Raw genomic sequence first — 20,814 nt, forward strand, 5'->3', positions numbered from 1 at the left:
ATGCACGCAGGACATACTTTCACATGGAAATGTTTATTTGCTTTATGATTTAACAGAAATGAGACATGAAATCCATTTAATGCATTCTTTATATTTTTGATCTCTTGAGCAAAGGTCCATGATGATTTTCCTTCATTGCTCTAAATTTGTATTAAAATATGTTTATGTGTATATATTTGAGGATCTTATGTTTGAATTTCTCCTTACTTTCTGTTACCTTGATTTTTCAGAATGATGTGTTTATATATATATCTATCAAATTGAATAGGTAGGTATATAAATAATACAGGTATATATATAAATAAATAGGTATGTATATAGGTATATAAATAATATATATCCAGTGCCTTTGAAACTGCAATAACTGTGATCTGTAAGTTTTATTATGTCAGTTGGTGACTAATGTGTGATTTATCACTGCAGACAATTTGTGTGATCTCTTATTTGACTTAGTATTTTCCTTGTGTTTAGAAAAGCCCAGAAGCTCTCCTGTTAATGAGAAATTTCATAAAAGGGTATCTGAAGTCATAGAACTTTTGCCTTTATTTAGAAGAAAAGTGATCCTCTTTTAGGTGGGAGTTAGCCCCAAGCCAAGGAAATGAGCAGTTTGTTTGGCCCTTTTCTGTGATGAACCACTTTTTTCTAGCACAAAAGGAAGTTCAGTTCCTGGTAGGTCCGGGATCAGATACAGTTGACATAGGCATTTTTACATCCTGTGCATGACAAGAGTATCTCCTAGATATTTGCTTTAACAAATTATGTCTTTGGATGTCTAAACTCCTTAATCATCAAGACCACATGCCTCAGGTAGCTTAATTGGTATCATTGTGAGTGTCAAGAGTTTTAAAACACAGAGATTTAGAAGCAAGTGACTGTGCTACAAAACAAATAGCTCTGTACTTCTTAGCAGAAAATAAATTGAACACTTTCTCACTGAAACAAATGGAGGACTTCATATGTTTCCTCTTTGAAGTATAAAAGTGAAAGGAAGCCAAACAAACCAGACTCATTTCCTGACACCACCATTAATTCTGAGGCTGAGAAAGCAGAATTTTTCATTTAAGACTTCACTGTTTCAGCCTTTATCCAAGTATTTTATAGAAATCTTAAAGTATTGAAAATAAACTACAACCTGAACACGTTCTTTTTCCTTCAGGTAAATAAACTGACACTAGTTCATTGACTATACCCCCAAGCTCTTTAGAATAAGGTACTTGCAAGCAAAACTCAGCTTAGGAAACAAAGATGCATTTTCCGGATTTGTTTCAGTAACAGAGTGCATACCCTTCCTCATAGAGTTATAAAATTAGCCTGGTGTTAATATGGGATTTATAGCCATATGTCATCTAGTCTTTTTCTTAGAAGTATATAGATTATTATTTTCTATAACAATGTTATACTTCTGCTAATCTAGACTGAATTTTAATAAATATGCCTTTCAAAGACATAAAGACTTTGAGATCTTTTCTGTTCTCTTGTAAACCGTTTGATGCTTGAAACATACTTAACATTTTTTGGGGGGGTGAGTTACTCATTTTTTTCAAGTATTATTTCTTCATGTTGTAAACCCTGAGCATTCAGATATTATAGACTGTAAAACAATTCATGTCTGATTAATTTTGAGACACTGGTTTTAGAATTTGGATGAGGACCTATGTATAATTGAACTTCGTTCCTACTGACCTCCAATCTATGTGTATAGATGGAGTATTCTGAGTAGTTGGTGACCTAAATTCTTGTATATACCTTCCTTTGCCTTATAGTTCTTGGTTATGATATTTCAGCCAGTATAGAAAAAAAAATTCTCTGTCATTGGTAATTCGTGCACTTTTTGGTGTGTACATAACTAAGCAATGTTGTTACAGTATTTTATTTTCAATTTCTGAGAATCATAGAAATTGTGATTTCCAAATGCTTTGGAAAAACAATTTACTATGATTATTTAAATTTCATGCCTGTATCCTCCAGTGTGAACCTCAATCACATGTAATATCTATGACATGTGTATATATTACATTTAAAAATAATATCTACGATGTGTATATATTACATTAGCTTATTTTTATGTTTCAATTCAAATTCTTTCTGAGATGATTTAAGATAATACTCCAAAATTTTTATCTATATCATTTCTTTACCTGACATTTCTTTCTTTCTTTTTTTTTTTTTTGTGTGTGTGTGTGTTCAGAACTATTTGCAATTTTCTATTTGCAGCTTTCAAATGTGTAATACAGTTTTGTTAACTATAGTCACCATCCTCTATATTAGATTTGTAGAACTTAATTGTCTTCTAACTGCTTATACTTCTGGATAAAATATGAAATAAAGCCTAATCACTATTTTTATTCCCCTTATATAATACTTCTACATTACACACATGTAACATTGTAATGCATATTTTCCCCAGTATTATTCCCTATAACATGATTATTTAAAGTACATCCCTATCACTGAAAAACAAGTGTAATAGAATTACAATTTAAATCCTGACAATTATTTTATTGTGAACTGTTTAAAAAGTATAGTCAAACACAGAAAAATAGTATATTATTTTGTGGAGTATCCATAAGGACAGTCATCAGTGTAGGATGAGTGTAGTATTACTATCTAAATTTCAAAGGATGACAAAGGGTGATGTACAAAACTATTGTTAGAACCATGGAACTTTCAAAAAGTGACTTGTAAGTTCTAGTTACAAGGATTGCCATTTGTTTAGGGCAGTAAATTTACTTAAATTATATAGTTCGGGTACGTTATTAGCCAACAGGAGATACTTTATGTCAGTGGTTGGAGAACACTGTTGACAAAATAGTTGATAAAAATAGTCTCATAAAAGCACACTCCAAAACAGTCCTTATTACTCATAGAAAAGTCATGTAATTGTTATCAACATTTAAAAAAAAAGAAGCTTAAACTTAACTCAAAGAAGCCAAAATGTCTCTGTGTGCCATAAATTTAACCACTTATCCTGGAATATAAATATTCACAGAACATCAAATTTTTCATAACACTAGTGAATTCAATAACTTTTTTTCTGCTTTTTTCTGGAGAAGAATTAATTTATTTTTTTTTTTTGAACAAACACTGCTTTTGTAAAGCAGAGAATAATGCTGCTAACTTGTGTTTTCTGTAATTTTAATTACTTTTTTCTGCTTGCAAATGTTTGCTAGGTGATGTGGACAAGTAGACAGACAATGGTAGAAACTCAGAAGACATAGTCCCTGCAATAAATTCACTAAGAAACTAGAGTGAGAAATAAACATGCCTGAATTAATAAAGCAAAACCTGATAAATAAAAAGTGGTGTCAAAATGGTACCAGAGTTTATCAAGGAAATAAATTAATTCTTCTTGGGGGTGTCAGAGAGGCAGCTTGGAATAGTGATTTGTTTGCAGTCAGTAGACCTGGATTTAAATACCATCTCTGCCAGTTACTGTCTGTGTGACCTTGCAATTTAATATCCATGAGCATCAGTTACAGGTGAACAGTCATGCCTAGTTGATGACTTCGTTGTAGGAAATAGAAACACTGACTATGAGTGACAGAAATTCTTGGCACAATACAAGCAATAGTGTGTCTCTAATAACAATATAGATTTATATATGTTTTCATGGTTCTTTGTTTCCCAGGAAATAATAGTGGTGACCTTTATGAAAGGTGCTAAGAAATTGGTCCTGTTCTGTGTCTTTGGGATGCAGTAATGACAGGACAGATAAGGGCACAGGGAATAAGAATGAATATGATTAAGGAACAGGTGCAAGGTGGGTGGGAAAGATGTAAAATAGAAATGGCAAGGAAGCACTTTTCAGGAGATGGGGTTCACACTGGCACCTGAAAGAGTACAGGGAGTCAACCATATGGAAAATTTTAAGGAGTTTGGAAGCAAATGACACACTAAGTGCAAATGTACCAAGAGTAGGAAATAGCTTCTTTGGCACATCTTCCAGAAGGAAGGATGACAAAGTAACTAGAATCTTGGCCAGGGGAGAGAGTCAGCATTCTGAAGAATAGTCCCTAATGCTGGCATGGTCTACAAGAGACCTGCAAACTTATCTTTAAACCTATTCTACAAACATGTTTAGAAACCTCATAAGTAAAGGGACTGCATGCAAATAGGAACAAGATACAGAGGTGGTATAAAGCTTTTACAGATTTCCAAAGTGTTTTATGTAAGTTGTTTTATTTGATCCCTGTAATGACCCTGTGAGGTTTGTAAAGCACAGATTACTCACTCGAAGTCATACAGCTTTTGAACAGGAGCGGTGGAGTAAATAGTGTTAAAAATTATATACAGATTTTAAAATTGACTTATAGGTGGGGAAAAAAAGCAGCATATAAACTATCTGATGTTATGGGTTTCAATATATATAAGTACTTTGCACAAAGTCTTCAATCTGTCATGTGCCTAAGAGTATGAAAGAACTTACTGGAATGCACATGTGTCTTAAAAAGAAATCAGAACTAAACCTCAGACAAAGTGAGTTGGTTGGAAATTCTTAATTTGAAAAGTCATCTCTTCAATATGCTATCTTATATTGCAATACAGCTTGTCTCTCCATTTGTGAATTTTTTTATGTTCATCAATAAAATTACTTAATTTTTATAGAGGTGTGCAGATTGTTATATTTGGCATTAACCAATTATTATATTTATTTATAGTTTTACTGCTATTGTGGTCATTATCCTCTTTTCATATTTTCTCTAATAAATTAATACTGGCTTATAAAGATGCTATTGATTTTTTTATATTAACATGCTATTCGGCAAAATGTGAACCCATCATTGCTGAGAGTTTGTTGTGTTCTTGTACTATTCTAAGTAGTTTAGCAACTAAGAAATTTTATTCTCTCTTCTTTAATTTCCCAACCATTTTTATTTCTTTCTACATATTGACTAAGTCTTCAATATACTTATTGAAGTATGTATTTCATTCTAACCATGAAGAGCTTGGGTCAGAATGGCATACTTGACTTTATAATGTTTTTAAGGATCTAAGCTTTAATGATAATACTACTCAAGGTTTACCAAACTGTAATGCTTACCATCGCTATCTTTTATCAGATTTGGAATCTCCTTTCTGCTGTATGTTTTCTATGAATTTTTTATCAAGAATAAAATGTTTTCACCTTTTAAATTTTGACATTTGTATTTAAACCATAATTATGCTTCTCTAGCAAAAATTAAATTTAAAAATAGAAAAAAATAAATATTGCTAATGATTTATATTCATCATTTTGATGTCTGTTCACATTGTTGACATGATGATCTGATTGGGATATAGATAAGTTGAACTCTCTTTTGACTACTTAACTTGAATACTAATGGACCCACATGAGCCAAATTACAATAAATCAGGTAACACTCTTGATCTATCTTCTTAATCCAATAATCTCTAAACTTAATTGGACCAAAAAGGCCAGTTCCTCTTTTAAAAATGATCTAGAAAATACAATAAGGTATCCAGTGAACAACTGTTTCTAAAATGTTTTTGCTTTTTTTTTGATTTTCAAAATATCTCATTTAAAATTGGTGGTCCCGGGCCTCCCCGGTGGCGCAGCGGTTGAGCGCTGGGTTGCGAAGCTGCCCGCGGCCTCTGCGGCGCCGGTTCGATCCCCGGCTGCTCCCCGGCCACCGGAGGAGGGTCCCACATGGCGCGCAGACCTCTCCTGCCGCCCGCTGCTCCCCTCAGCAGTGTACTTCGGTCCTTCTGCCTGCTCTGCTCCCCGCTCTGGCTCTGGTGAATTCTCTCACCCTCCCGCGCTTCTGACTGTACCCAGTGCATGTATAAACAAAAACAAACAAAGAAAAAAAAAGAAAGAAAAAAAACATGCCTCTATATAAAAAAAAAATATATATAATAAAAAAATAAATAAATAAATAAAATAAAATTGGTGGTCCCTCAGAATGAATTACCATTCATGTAGCATTGCTATAATACAGTGACATACTAGCTAAATTAGACCTTCCCAGACCAATCACTGGGCAAATTTTGAAGTTCCACTAATACTAATATCATCCCCTAATAGGGTGATTTTTCAAGGAGGTTTTCCCTTTTTTCAGTTTGAGGCTTTACGTTCACACTTATTTTCTCAAACTCATTGACATAAGCCAGGAATATCTTCCAGACCGAGACATGTACTGTACTGGAAAACCACTGACATTGAATTTCGGATTCAGGTCTCTAAGAGAATTTGGAATAACTTTGAACAGTCTGTTTCAAGAACAGTCTGTTTTTCCTCTCTTTTGAGGTAATTATGCAAATTATCCACCCCCTGCCCTCTCTTATATCAAGACACAGTGGAGACATTTAGTCACCTCTGGGACAAGGGTTTCTGTTTTCCTTTTAAGGACATCTCTAATAGGACTACCTAGGTATTCTCCTAGGAAGAAAATTAATCCTCTCCAGTGTCGCTTCTAGCTGAAAAAAGCATTTGAAAATTCCTCAACTGAAAACAAAGATAAAAACAAAACCCTCACTATACACAATTTACCTCTTTATATCTTCTAACTATATAGACTACCTAAGAATTTTATAGATGAATATTTTTTCACATTAATCATCAGTATGTTAATTTCATATTGTAATATGGGAAGCTGCCACTTTTCATTTTTTTATTTCTGAGTGTTATTAGCATTATGAGACACTGAATAGAAATTGCTCATTTCTTATGAAGACATAAGACACTATAAAATTGAATATATTTCTATCATGTCAGAAACATAGGATATAGTGAGTGAGCTGTATTCTATTTTAAACATTATGAGCATATCATAACATCAAAAACTGATAGTTTCTCAGATGAAAGTATTCTTTCTTTTAAATTTTGTGGAAATTTAAATTGGCTTAAAGTTTCTGCACAAAACACAAACTCATTTTATAGTTATCAGCACATTATTGATCATATTGAACTAAAAAACCCAAAGGCAAAGGTCTCTCAGTTGGATACTGAAATAAAGTTTATCAGGAATTTACTATGTCATAATGACTTTGCAAATTGGTCCATTCTATTATATAAGTTTATTTCTTCTCATCTCTCATAATTGAGAGATAATATTAGGTCTTTCATTTGAAATATTAGGGTTTTTTTAAATAGATACTAGGATAAAGAATACTAATTCCTTGGGTCTGTTAGCTCATGCTTTATTATATTCATTTCACCAATAATATTACCTTAAACTTTTTCCCTTTTTATGTCAGTTTTATTTATGCTTGATGACTAACTTGAGTAAAATAATTAGTAAAGTACCTGAGTAATATAGACCTATGGTTCTTAATACCAACCGAATTCTACTTTTACTTAGAAGAATTTAAAAACAATTATATGCCAGTAATCCACCTTTGGGTATGGTCTAGAGCAGGGTCTACTTTATATCTTTATTCAACTCTCCCAAAGATTCCAAAGTGTGGTCAACATTGAGAATAACAGATATGGAATACAAATATTACTTCTACTTTATTTGAGGTTCCAGTTTTGCAAGAATGCAAATCCATGATTTATATTTGATGAAACAGACTTAGAGAGTCAATATGGAATTAAAAATAGCAGCTTTGAATCCTGTGTTGTAGGTATCAAATCAAATAGCAAGTATAATTATTTGTATGACAAGATTTAAAATCTCAGGTCAGGTCTGATTTTTTTTTAGAGAGCTGAAAAAGCAATATGGAGTTTAAACAGTGTAGGCTGACACTAAATGTCCTAAAATCATGGCCTTAAAACTTTGGATGCCCCAGTGCTTATATGCTTTTTGTTCTTTATTAATTTTGCTTGATTTAATTTATTCTTTTTCCCATATTATGTTAATTTCAGGCAGAGATATTCAAATTCTGAGTACCCTACCTAGGGTCTGGAATATGGTACAGGCTAAATAGATAATAGAATTTTGGTCATCGAATGACTAAATGAAGCCATGAGTGAGCAAATCAGAATTAACAAAGAGAGAGACTGAACAAAAGTAGGAAGTAAGAGAAATTGAGAAGAATATAAAAGCAAAATGCTTACCTTCCATGCTTCAATTTCCTTTTCTGGATCCAATGGTTTATTAGAAATGATTAAAAAGTTTATGTACATAATGGTCTTGGAGCGGTACCTAACAAAGAGTCAAAATTTCATAATAAAATGTTAGTGAAGTGAGATAACCACAAGCAAAAGTTGTTAGGAAACCATCCTTAGTGTCAGGAAACTTACCACTTATAAGTAATTGGGTAAGTACTCAATGAATATTAGCTATTATATTATTTTTCATTATTTTAATGAAAGATAGTCTTACCTGGGCATTTGGAGATAAATTCTAATTTGAGTATATGAAGTAAAATGAGGAGATAACACTTTTTTAGAACAAAAGGAAATATTTGCTAAGATACCAAATTGCCTGAAGTGTCTCGAAGTTCCTCCTTAAGTCAGTGTCTTGTCAAGGATTTCCTCATAGTTCACAAGTACGTTTTACTATTAGCCTATGGAAACTCTGGTTGATTGTTTTATATGCATTCTTCCTTCACCCTAATACTTTGTTGATTGGAATTTATTATCAGTTCTACTTTATTATTATTATTTTTATGCTTGTGAATATTTTGTCTGGACTATTTTATTTCTTTTTCTTCTAAGTTCTACATTTCCTTAGTGCTAAATTTTACTTTTCAGAGGATGAAATATATTTTATAAAACGTTTCCATTTTGTAGTTTCTTCCCAATCTTCCATAGAATGTTTACTGTTAGGTTACTTATATTAATGATTGCTAATCCTAATGTAACTTTCTGACTGGACAATCATAATTCAATTCTAACCATAAAATTTCATGAAACTACTCTCAGAAATAGAATATAACTGTTTGGCATTTGTCCCCCTAGGTGCTGATACATTTTAAGTATATCTGTATCTTTAAATAACTCAAGTTCATTAATAGTAAGATAAATTCCTAATTTCATTGGTCTCACCTTATCTTATTTTCTCTACAAGGATTAATAGACCAAAAAAGTAAGTTACATAAAAGAAAAATACCTACTTTAAATTTACCATGAAAGAGAGAATAAAAGACATATGGCTTAGACATATAAAACATGGGTGTCAAAAATGTACAAATCAAGTTTATGAATATTTTCATAATGAAGATTAAGTCATCAGCTCCCATAGTGACAATAGTTAACAATACTGTATTATGCTGAGAGTAGATTTTAGTAAATGTCCTCACTACCAAAAAAATGGTAACTATGTGAGGTGGTGAGTGTATTCACTAACTTTATTGGTAATCATTTCATAATATACTTGTGTATCAAATAATCACATTTCACATCCTAAGTCTATGATTGTTAAATATCAATTACATCACAATTTCTGGGGAAAATTATCAACTGCCAAAATACAATAACTACTCAGTGAGAAAAACAAAGGTTAATCAAAATAGTCATTCTGCACAGGCAGCATCCATCTACCTCGATTACATAGTTCATAAATCCCCTGGAAAACCTTGTCAAGAAAGATCTATCCAAGGGAAAGTTAATTTTTAAGTTACATCAGTACAGTGACTTAAATATCCTCTGTTCTGTAGATTCAGCAGGCATTATTTTACCACTTAAAATAAATGTAAAAAATCATTCATTTTTATGTTTAACAAGCCACTATTCTTTGGCAGAGTAGAAGAGCAATGTATAGCTATTAACATATACTCAAAACAAGTAATAACCATTAAAATACCACAATGCAGGATGAAATGGTTACATTAGTAATTTAACTGTGCTGCCGTTTTTAAAAACATGTTCTAATAATTTCTAATATATAACAAATTTAGAAGTTGGATAAAAATATTAATACTAAGATCATTTTTTAAAGATTATGAAACATGGAGAAAGGTGTACATCCATTGTTTTCCTGGTAGAAAGTGGAAGAACTGGCTTTATCTTGGAAGAAATTAGTATAACTATTACATCATGAGACACCTGGGTTTTCATTCACTCGACTTGGTCTTATATGTAGCTGCATATTTCTACCATATTATTTTTTAACATGAATTTTATAATAATGGCTTCCTAGGTTTACTGCAGATTTTTCTACCTAAGTACAATTCATCTATATTGTGTTTTTAAAACAAAAAAGACTGTTTCCTTTTTGGTTTGTTTTTTATGAAAACATTTTTCAATAAACTGTGCAATAACAGCTGAATCTGTTGTCTCTATATTTCTGTGTATTTTTGAGTCCTTACTAATTTTATAAAAGTCATTGATTAATGGATGTTTTCAACAAATATCTTTGTAGGAATATGCTGTTTTATTAGACATAGAAACTATCAAAACACATGTTCATTCAATAAAATTCGATCATATAACCATTTCTGGACAGACATAATTCTGTGCATTTGCAGAACACCAAACTTTATACCAGATTCTTTACCTCTTAAAATGCCATCAGATTTTAATGTCATTTCTTTTTTGTATTTAAAGATTTATTTATTTATGCATACAAGAGCTGGGGTACAGGCCAGAGATGCGGGGGCGGGGGCGGGGGATGAGAGGATCCACCAGAGACAGAGTGGGAAACAGAACAGGCAGATTGACTGAAGTACACTGCTGAGGGGAGCAGCGGGTGGATGAGTCAGGAGAGGTCTGCTCTGCCATGTGGGTTTCTTCCTGGCTGGCCAGGCATCGAACTCATGCTGCAGAGGCTGTGGATTGCTTCATAGTGTGGTACTTAACTCCTTGCACCACCAGGGAGGCCCATAATGTTATTTCCCTATTCAGAAAACTTAATGATTCTCTGTTGTTCCATTTAGTACACAAAGTTCATTCTACACCATGTGAAAAGTTAAGGCCATCTTGGTCTACACTCCATTTCCCTACCACTTCCCTACCACATGTCTTCTGCTCTGTATACAGGACAACTCATGATTCCATTTATGTGAAAGGTATAAAATAGGAAAATAAATTAGTGGTTGCCTAGGGCTGGAGTGGGGGTTGGATGTAAATGATTACTATTCGGTATAAGGTTTCTATATGGGATAATGAAAATGTTCTCAAATTAAATTATGTTGATAACTGCATAACTCTTTAAGTATACTAAATATATTGACATTTATACTTTAAATGGGTGAATTTTATGGTATGTAAATTACCTCTTAATAGAGCAATTTAAAATAAGCATTGTTTTTTTTTCTTTAGTTCAGTCATTTGTCTTTTAAAGTGCCACAGGTTTTAAAGACATGTCTAGATAACAATAATTTGGAATAAAAATTGTATATTCCCTTTCTAAGATATAAATCACAATTTTTATATTCCCTTTCTACTCTGAAATTAAGAAAACATATATTTAATTTGCCATAAAATGTGTTTTAGGTGATTTGAATAGATGAAATATTGCACAGTTTTAAACAAAAAACATTCATAAACACTTCAGAAACGATTGAGAGTTTGAAAAATTTCCCATGGATAGTCATAAATTCCAAAGAAGTGTAAAGATTATGCAGTACACATCTGTTCCTTAAAGGAGCTAAATTGGTTAACATTTTAAAAGTGTTTTATTTTAGTTGCCTGATTACTGTTTATATTTAGTTAAATTTCTCTTACCTTGAGCCCATTAAAAATTATGCAATTTTTAAGCAAGATTTTAATGGACCTCAGGTGCACAGAATTAGAATAATCATTTTTCTAATTAGAAAATAAACAGCATTTAGTTGTAATGAACAAATAATTTGCCAAATATCTATGTGTACACATACATGTATAGCCAGACACACCAGTGTTAGTACTTGTCTATATCATATGGCATGTATAATTTCATCATGTTGATTTATATTTTCTGATTAAAGGAAATAGGAGAAAGGGTCAATGAACTGAATGACAAATTAGTTCTACATGATTCCCTGAATCTCAATTTCTTCAAAGTTTTTTAGGGCTCTAGAATCCGAAAAGTAATTTTTGAATTACACAAAGTATTTTTTAAAACAAAATCTTCTTTTCTGGTGATTTTTATAATTACAAAAAAAGATGCCCTTTTTCAGTTGACTGAAAGTTGTCTAGTTAGTTCTCAGTGTAAGTAGGTGAAAGTACTATTAAAGTTCAAGCTTGCCTAGTTACTTGGAAGCAGTGTACGATGTTCAACGATACTTACTGTTGTTCCAAAACACCATCACATACTTTAGTTACTCCAAATTTGTAGATAACTGATTGGCATTTGGCTCCACCTTATTTCTTAAACAGTTCTCAGATCAGAAACTGACTCTTCTCAGTTCAAAGTACAGGTAGTTGTGTCCTGTATATGGGACACTCTCAATGTTTTTGAGTTCTGTGCCCATAAAAACTGTCTAAAAGATTTTATGATTATTAACTTCACAATAATGCAGTTCTATGATGTATGTTGTATTGCATGCCCCAGGGGAGGAGCATGACTTTGGAAAGGCAATTCTTTATCACTAAGAGCAATTCCTAGTACCTTTTTTTGGCTCTGGTTCCCTCAGAAACAATCACAGCAGTGCAAAGGGGCATAGAGACTCTGCAGGGGGATCTGCTCCACTAATTGCAGCCACTTCTCCAACACAGTGACATGTTTAGAACATCTCTTACACCTTTTCCGAGATAATTAGAGGTTCAATACTTACAATACAATAGTTCATTAATATCTTCAAAGTTTTAGGTCTGTAGATCCAGCCTTCAGCCCAACTCAAACTTTCTCTGCCATTTTTACTTAGTTGACTAGGTCATTTCTCCCTGAGTGAGGTTATTGGACTTAAAGCTCCTTGCCATTTTTCTGCTTTCCCTTTCTCTCGCCTTTATCTCACTGTTTTTATGATGCTCATATCCCTCTTGTCCTACAGTCCATTTTACTTTCATGTGATATTTGCATTCCTAAAACTGCAAAATTGCACAATAAAAAGCACAGGGTTTATGGAAAAAAGAAAGGTTTGTAGCACCCTAAAACATCACAATGACATAAAAAAGAGATAGGAAATTTATTAAAATAGTACCATAGTTTTACACGTGATAATGTTTAAGAATTGTATAAATACAATGATAAATGACTTTTTGTCTTTAAAAAAAGACCTGAACTTTGCTTATGGAAATGGGTGTCAGAAGCATTATAGCTTATAGGAGTGATGGCAAAATGGTGGAAAGAGAGGTATCTGGAGATGTGGATGGGCAGACCTCAAGCATATAGTGAAAAGAGGTAGATAGTAGATCTTTAAGGAATGTGCTCTTGTGATTATGTGTCTTCCCACACTGCTTGGTTCAACTAGGTGGGGCTTTCTAAGTTTAGCCAGTAATTCTCAGAATGAGATCACACATAGAAAACTCACAGATTTATATTCAAATTGTTTCCTAATATATTGATCATAATGCAATAAATTAATGTTTTCCAAATAAGCATTATAGTAGAATTAACTGAACTTCTTTAATTTTTCTCCATACTTTCTTATTTCTACTTGGTTGTGTATTTACTCACAGCAATCATTTCTCCCTAGATGCTAATATGTTGTCACCACAAAACTGCTCCAGTACAGCTAGACTGTAGGTGTGCTTCCCAAGACATGAGTCACCTGGTTTCTAAACAGCCTCTTGAGAAAGAGGAAGAATCAGTCTGAAAATTTAAGCTCTCTTGGTCTCCTTGCTGTGGGTTGTGCTCTCATAAACTTTATGTCGATAGCAATATAAAAATCAAGACTTCCCAATGCTGCGCTTGTTCCAGCTAGGTCAAATTCACAGCAGGTACACCCTCTTAAAATAAAGTATTATGTAAGTTCTTTTTCTGGTGTCATTGAAAATAAATCTTGCAAATTCACAGAGGGTCTTGAATGAAAATAGGAAATATTACATAGTTTCTGTATTCTTAAAATTATTTAATAATATTATTACATATGGTATGGTTTATAGTAAATTTGGTATATAACTTGTAAGATGTCAATTATTTGCTACCCCGGTATCTTGTGCTAAGTTTTATACATAATCATATACCTCTTATATAATGTATTTAGATATATTAACTTCTAGTTCAATTGCATCTGTTCACCTCTTTGAAAATTACTTATCTGTTTTTATATTTGAATGTCAATGACATTCCTTCAACATCTTAGTTTTCCTCTAAAACTATCTTAGGGATATTTTCAGTGTGAAAACTATATTTGTTTTATTTAAGTTCATGAATTTTAAGTTAAAGATGAAGATGTTAATTGACATTTCTTTTTCTTTTCCTGCAGCGGTTGTCCAATGGTTCTATAGATTCAACGGATGAAACTAGTCAAATAGTTGAACTACAAGAATTGCTTGAAAAGCAAAATTATGAAATGGTCCAAATGAAAGAACGTTTAGCAGCCCTCTCTTCTCGAGTGGGAGAGGTGGAACAGGAGGCAGAGACAGCAAGAAAGGATCTCATTAAAACAGAAGAAATGAACACTAAATATCAAAGGGACATTAGGGAGGTGAGTGGTTCATAACACTTTAATTCCTCTAATGGCTTATACTCTACCTCATCTCAAAAGATCATAATATGGGATGCATTGTGTTAGTTATGAAATGTCTTCACTGAGGCAAAGATTTGCTTCATCTATACTTTATATACATATGAAAGAAAGTATACTTCATCTATACTTCGTGTACATATGGAAAGGAAATTTTGGTGTTAACTCAGATATAATCATAACTTTCTACAGTTTTTAATGGTTTTTATTTTCATTTTTTATATTTTATTTTTGTTGTGTATATTTTACATCATTTTTCATTTTTGTACAATGTATGCATTTTCATCTTGGTTATATTCAAGACTCATCACCCAAAACAGTGATAGTGAAGGCAAGGGTAAACAGCTGGGACTGCATCAAATTAAAGAAACTTTTCACCTTCTTACTCCATTCAATTAAAAGCAAAATTATTTATATATATGGACATTTTATTCTGTAATTTTTTCAAGATTTTATTTAACAGATTTTAAAATCACATATTTTTTTTATATCTTTTTAAGATAATTTGCTAAATATTGTTGGAATTGACTCTGTGTATCCATTTTTTTTCTTCCCAGTCTCTGTTGAGTCCAGTTTATCATAATTGTGCGTCCATAGTCCCATCAAAATAATTTTTATCCAGGTCACTACTTACCTCCATGTTGCTGAATCCTGGAGTCCCTTCTAAGTCCTTAGAAGCACTTGGTACAATTCACTCCCTGGACTACTTCTTTACTTAGCTATTAGCACAGTACACCCTCCTGATTTTCCTCCATCTGTACTTGCTACCCCCATATCAGGCTCCTTTGCTGACTCTGCTTCTCACTCTCAACCTTACATTTGTTCCGTTATCAATCCACCTTCACTCCTCTCGGTAAGTCCATGATGTCCTGTGGCTCCACTCCTGGCCATCTTATTCCCAACTTATATTTTCACCTGATCTTTCTCTCCTGGCTTTCAATGCCCGTATCTAAAGCTCCTAGAGTGAGTATCTAAAAATTATTGTCCACAGGACAATTTTTTTCTGATATATCCTCAAGAAGTCAAACTTATTTTCAGTCGTACATATGTCATCTGATGGCAAATGCATTATAATTGCACAGGCCAAAATCCTGGGCTCTGTCCATGGTCCTGCTCACTTGCATGCATTTGTGTCAGCAGAAAATCATATTTCAGCTTCAAAAGATATCATAATGTGACCTTATAATTTTTGTGACTCTTCATGATTCAACACAGCCATCATTTCTCATTGGATTATTATAACAGTCTGTGCTAACACAGCAGCTTGAATATCCTGTTACAATGTCACTCAAGTCACTTTTCTGCTTAAAACTCTTCAATGGCTATCTATCATAATAACAGTAAAATCAAAGACCTTGCCATAGTCTACAAGCCATGAACAATCTTTATGACTATGCTCCTGACCTCTGAATGCTTGCGTCATGTCGTACTCTTTTGTTTTATCCCAATTTATTTAGTTAGTGCGGCTACTCCACAAGTCTATTCTGTTGCATTTTCTTCTCCTTCTGTTTTTTGCTCAAATGTTGTCTTCTAAATGGTGTTCTCTCACTTTATTGTTTACACATCTTTTAAAAAAAGTCACAGCATTTATTGCCATTTGATACAACATACCCTTTACTGATTTACTTATTGCCGTATACTACCCTCTTCACTGTGCATAGAGATTCTGAAGGGCTGGGTTTTTTTCATTTTGTCTTATTTTGTTTACTGTTATATTCTAACACCTAACAACTATTGAGCACATAATAGACACACAAATATTCTTTGTTAAAAGAATGAATATATAGGGCCTCCCTGGTGGCACAAGGGGTTAAGCACAGCACTATGAAGTTATCCGCAGCTTCTACAGCACGAAGTTTGATCCCCAGCTTGCCAAGGAGCTACCCACATAGTGCAGCAGACCTCTCCTGTTTCACTCACTGCTCCCCTCAGCAGTGTATTTCAGTCAGTCTGCGTGTTCTGTTCCCCACTTTGTCTCTGGTGAATCCTCTTACCCCCCACACCTCTGGCCTATATACCAGCTCTTGTATGCATAAATAAATAAATCTTTAAAAATAATTAATGTATATATAGCATTTGATCTAAGTATTAAAGACATGGATGACATTAGAATATTTAGTAAAATAATGCCTGTTGTCTCAGAAAAAGAGATCTTATCCATGAACTGGCGGGTCACTCTACTATTATAGAGATAGTGATGCTGTATTTTATTCTCTAAATCTTAGTAAGATTTCGTGAATATGTCTCTCATCTTCACTCTTCACAATACTAATGCAGAGAACTTATAAAGTAGATAAAGTTTAACCTCTCTTCTTGATCACTGTGAAAGAATACTAAAATTTCTCACTAGTAAATCACCAGGGTCATTCCTTGACCTTTTGCTCAATTGTGTATTTTCATTTTCTTAATCCCTGAGATTTAGCTATTTTCTGCTTTCATTTAATACTCAGCTACACCAGATCCAAGTCAGTGTCACAAGTAGAGCTGAGTATCTCCAAGTCACCCGTTCTTATAGCATTTGTGAAAATAATCCTTTGATTCTAACATTCTTTATATGTGGGCGACAAAATGCCAAGATAAATGGAAAATGTCAATTGTCTGATGCCTGACATTCTTTCATCAGGAATCTCTTTTAATAGGAAAGTGTTCCTTGTTCACCTATTAACAATTTATTATTACTAGCTCTGTAATTTCTATGTATTTCTTTTTTAGAAGAGTTTCATGAAAAAAAGGAATATTTCTCATCATTTGCCTTTGAAGGGAGGTTGCAAACACAAATGCTTTCAGAGCAGGCAGACAATATGAATGTGTGTAGTGCAGATACAAGACAGCAGGAAAATATAGAGTTAATGAGACCTGGACAAGGAGTCCATATTCTGCCTGCCTTTCTGGTTTCTGGGTATGTTGTGTGTGTGTGTGAGTGTGTATGTGTGTGTGTGTGTGTGTGTGTGTGTGTATCATGAACATTGTAAGGGCCAAATAAAATATTGCCAAAAAGATTCATATCACAGGACATTCACTGGTTAGCTGATAGTTGTTTCTTTAGGACCTACCACAAAAACTATTACAGGTGCAATATGTTTTTTCTAATTTTCCATAGTTGTTTGATAGGGCAGGTGCTTGTCATTATTTTCATTTTTTTTTCAGATAAAGAATCTAAGATTTGGCCAGATAAAGTGATTTTGCTTGAGATCTATGCACAGCCTTCCTCACAGCACTAGTACCACCTCACTCTCCCCACTGCCCAGCACTAAGGAGACAGCATTAGCCTGGCTTCTGAACTTGGCCATACCCCACTATGAGCAGCTTCCCAAATCACTGAGACAAAATTATTCACTCAATTATCACAACTACAATGAAAAAAATGCATCCTCACTATAACTGCCACTTTATAATGAGCCTTCTGATCTTTTTTTAAATCAATAAGCAGGATGTGAAAATCATATAATTTAAAAAGGTATTGCTTTGTCACAACTCAAAGTCCTAGACTTTGCCTTTAACTCCTGAAAAATAATCTATTCTTGGGCTGTGGATCCATGGAGTCTACTGGGTTGTATTTTTTTTTTTTTTTGGTAAGAAAAAAAAAGGTTTTCTTTTTGCCATTCCTATAGCATTGCTAAGACAGTATGATTTATTTTTTATGCAAGCAATAATTATTTCTTTAATTAAGGAAATAAAAATTAAGGAATATGAGAAAGTAGCCATATAATTAAAAACTAAAATGCACTTGACTTTGCATATCAGGAAAATCTAATATATCTAAAATTAATTATATATGTTTATTTCATCAGTGGTTTCAGAATTCTGTTTTAGAAATATTCTTTGTCAAGGAATAAATCTTAGTTGCTCTTTGAATTGATTGTGACCTATTCTATTATTAGAATAGAGAGCTGGATAAAATCCAGGCACAGCACACATAATAGAAAGCAAACACAAACTTAGCCTTAGCCTTTAGTGTTGATGTGTTTAGGAGTTGCTATTATTGGATGTCTTTATATTATTAATTCAAAAATTTAGTCTGAGAGTTCAGCTAAGACCTATTTTTCCCTGCAATATTTAAAAAGGAAATCTTCAGAACAAATCCTGAAATGTACTAATATTCAAATTGGAAGGCACGTAATCAGTTATTTTAATTTTTCAAAGTTATAAAATAAAAATTTTTTAAAAACAAAGATAATCTCATAACAGAGACTTAGTTTTCCACTCTTTAATCAAGAACGCTACTAGTTGCTATTGAATATAATATCTCACTAAGTCTATTGATATTCAAAGAGTAAGACTTTCTGTGAAGAATTTGTTGTTTTGTAGATAAAATCAGCTTATCTTTCTAACTACCCATTAAGAGCTTGTCAAAAGTTTGCTAGGTGTCTAAATGAATAAATTCCTACCATTTTGACTCATATCTTCTAAAATCATGATATTTTTCAATTTACTATATCTAAATTGCTTAAGTATTATGTATATTTTATATCTTAAAATTCAACTTATAAATAAACATCAGGTCACCAGATAATCAGATCTTATACCCTTTTTCTCCGTTTTATAGGCAGCAGTTTTCAGGGAATAGAAAGATTCCCTTTTTTAGAAATTCCAAATGACATGAGGAAAATATGTTTCTTTGACTTGTAAATTAAAAATTTATTTTTAGCAACACAGCCTGCAGTTAAAAATTGAATCACAACATCACTTGTAATCAGGGAAATGCAAATCAAAACTACCATGAGATACCATCTAACACCAGTGAGAATGGCACATATTAAAAAAACTAGCAACAACAAATGTTGGCGAGGGTGTGGAGAAAAAGGAACTCTTCTGCACTGTTGGTGGGAGTGCAAACTGGTCCAACCACTATGGAGAGCTGTGTGGAGATTTCTGGACCTACTAAACATAGAGCTTCCATATGATCCAGCAATTCCACTCCTAGGTATTTACCCAAAGGACACAGAAACATCAATTCCAAAGAGCACCTGCACCCCTATGTTTATAGCAGCACTGTTTACAATAGCTAAGCTTTGGAAACAGCCCAAATGCCCAAAAATAGATGACTGGATCAAGAAGATGTGGTACATATATACCATGGAATATTACTCAGCATTCAAAAAAGATAAACACATGCAATTTGAAGCAACATGGATGGCGCTGGAAGGGATCATGCTCAGCGAAATAAGCCAAAAAGAAAAAGAAAAATACCGGATGGTCTCACTCATAGCAGGAATCTAGAAAACTTAAATAAGGGACCAGGAAAATGAATATAAGAAAGTGAAAATCAAAATCAACAAAAAACTATGAACCAGAGACACTTTTTGGGGGGTGGGGGGCGGGAGGGGAAGGATTGGGGTCAGAATGGGGCGTTTGCAATTGTATGGGGGAATATAAAAATAAAATTTAATATTAAAAAAAAGGAATGTCCTAAGAATCAAGTAAGAATATGATGTATATGTAAGAAGTGAAGTACAAAAGCAGTAACATTATTATTAAACTCTATTAGAACTGAAAAAAAAAAAAGAAATTTGAGACATTTCTGTACATTTGTATTTGAATTTTTAAAAATACTTCCTTTTCATAGTCTATTATTTTTATTGGGATTTCTATTATTAGTAAAATTCATTACTGATGTTATTAAAAGTAGGAGTTACGAATTTGTTGCTTTTTGTCCTTGTGGATATTCCTAAAAAAAAAAAAAAAATTGACCAATAAAAAAAAAAAATTGAATCACCCACAAGAATCACTGAATCAAAAATACAATACTAAAGTCACACACAAGTGACTCCTGTATGTAATATATGCCAGAGAGTCATTTGTCTAATTATAGGGAGATGAATTAAATAATAAAAACATAATAAGTTTATAATATTAAAAAAAATCTCCATCTCCTTATAAAAACATCCATTTGGATTTAAGGACCACCCTAATTCTGTTTGACCTCTTCTTTACATAATTACATCTAAAACCTTATTTACAAATAGGGATACATTCACAGAACTTGAATGGACATGATTATTTTTTTCTTTTTGTGGATTGAAAGATTTCAAGTAAATTGGTCAATTTATTTGTCATATTCAAATCTACTCTTTCTGGCCTCCTCTTTTAACCTTGAGTTGCTCTTATATGTGAAGGTGACAATACTGCAGGTAATTGTTAGCCCTTATTTGAATATTTCTTTGCCACCATTTTCAAATCTAGTCATAATTTTATGTATATATATACACACATATATGTTTATACATATATATATGTCTATCATTTGTGTAAATGAGATAATTTATCTGCCATTTCTTTTCTAAGAATGTAACTCCATTGTAGGCAGTTACTAAATTGTACTCCAATGTATTTTCAGATAGCAGAATGCTTTCGGTTAATCCAAGATATAAGGATAGT

At 32.8% G+C, this 20,814-nt stretch overlaps 1 protein-coding gene across 10 annotated transcripts in view; it reads left to right on the plus strand.

Moving 5' to 3' along the window:
* Positions 1-20,814, plus strand: part of PPFIA2 (PTPRF interacting protein alpha 2) — a gene marked incomplete at both ends in the record, with an annotated part of 353,793 nt that overhangs the window by 252,135 nt on the left and 80,844 nt on the right. For all 10 annotated transcript variants that reach the window (XM_084254528.1, XM_084254531.1, XM_084254532.1 and 7 more), the window contains one exon: positions 14,176-14,397. In XM_084254528.1, the coding sequence (XP_084110654.1) occupies positions 14,176-14,397 (222 nt within the window). The remainder of the gene's footprint in view (positions 1-14,175; positions 14,398-20,814) is intronic.

The sequence above is a fragment of the Talpa europaea genome, assembly GCF_964194135.1.
Source record: "Talpa europaea genome assembly, chromosome: 15".
Lineage (NCBI taxonomy): Eukaryota > Metazoa > Chordata > Mammalia > Eulipotyphla > Talpidae > Talpa > Talpa europaea.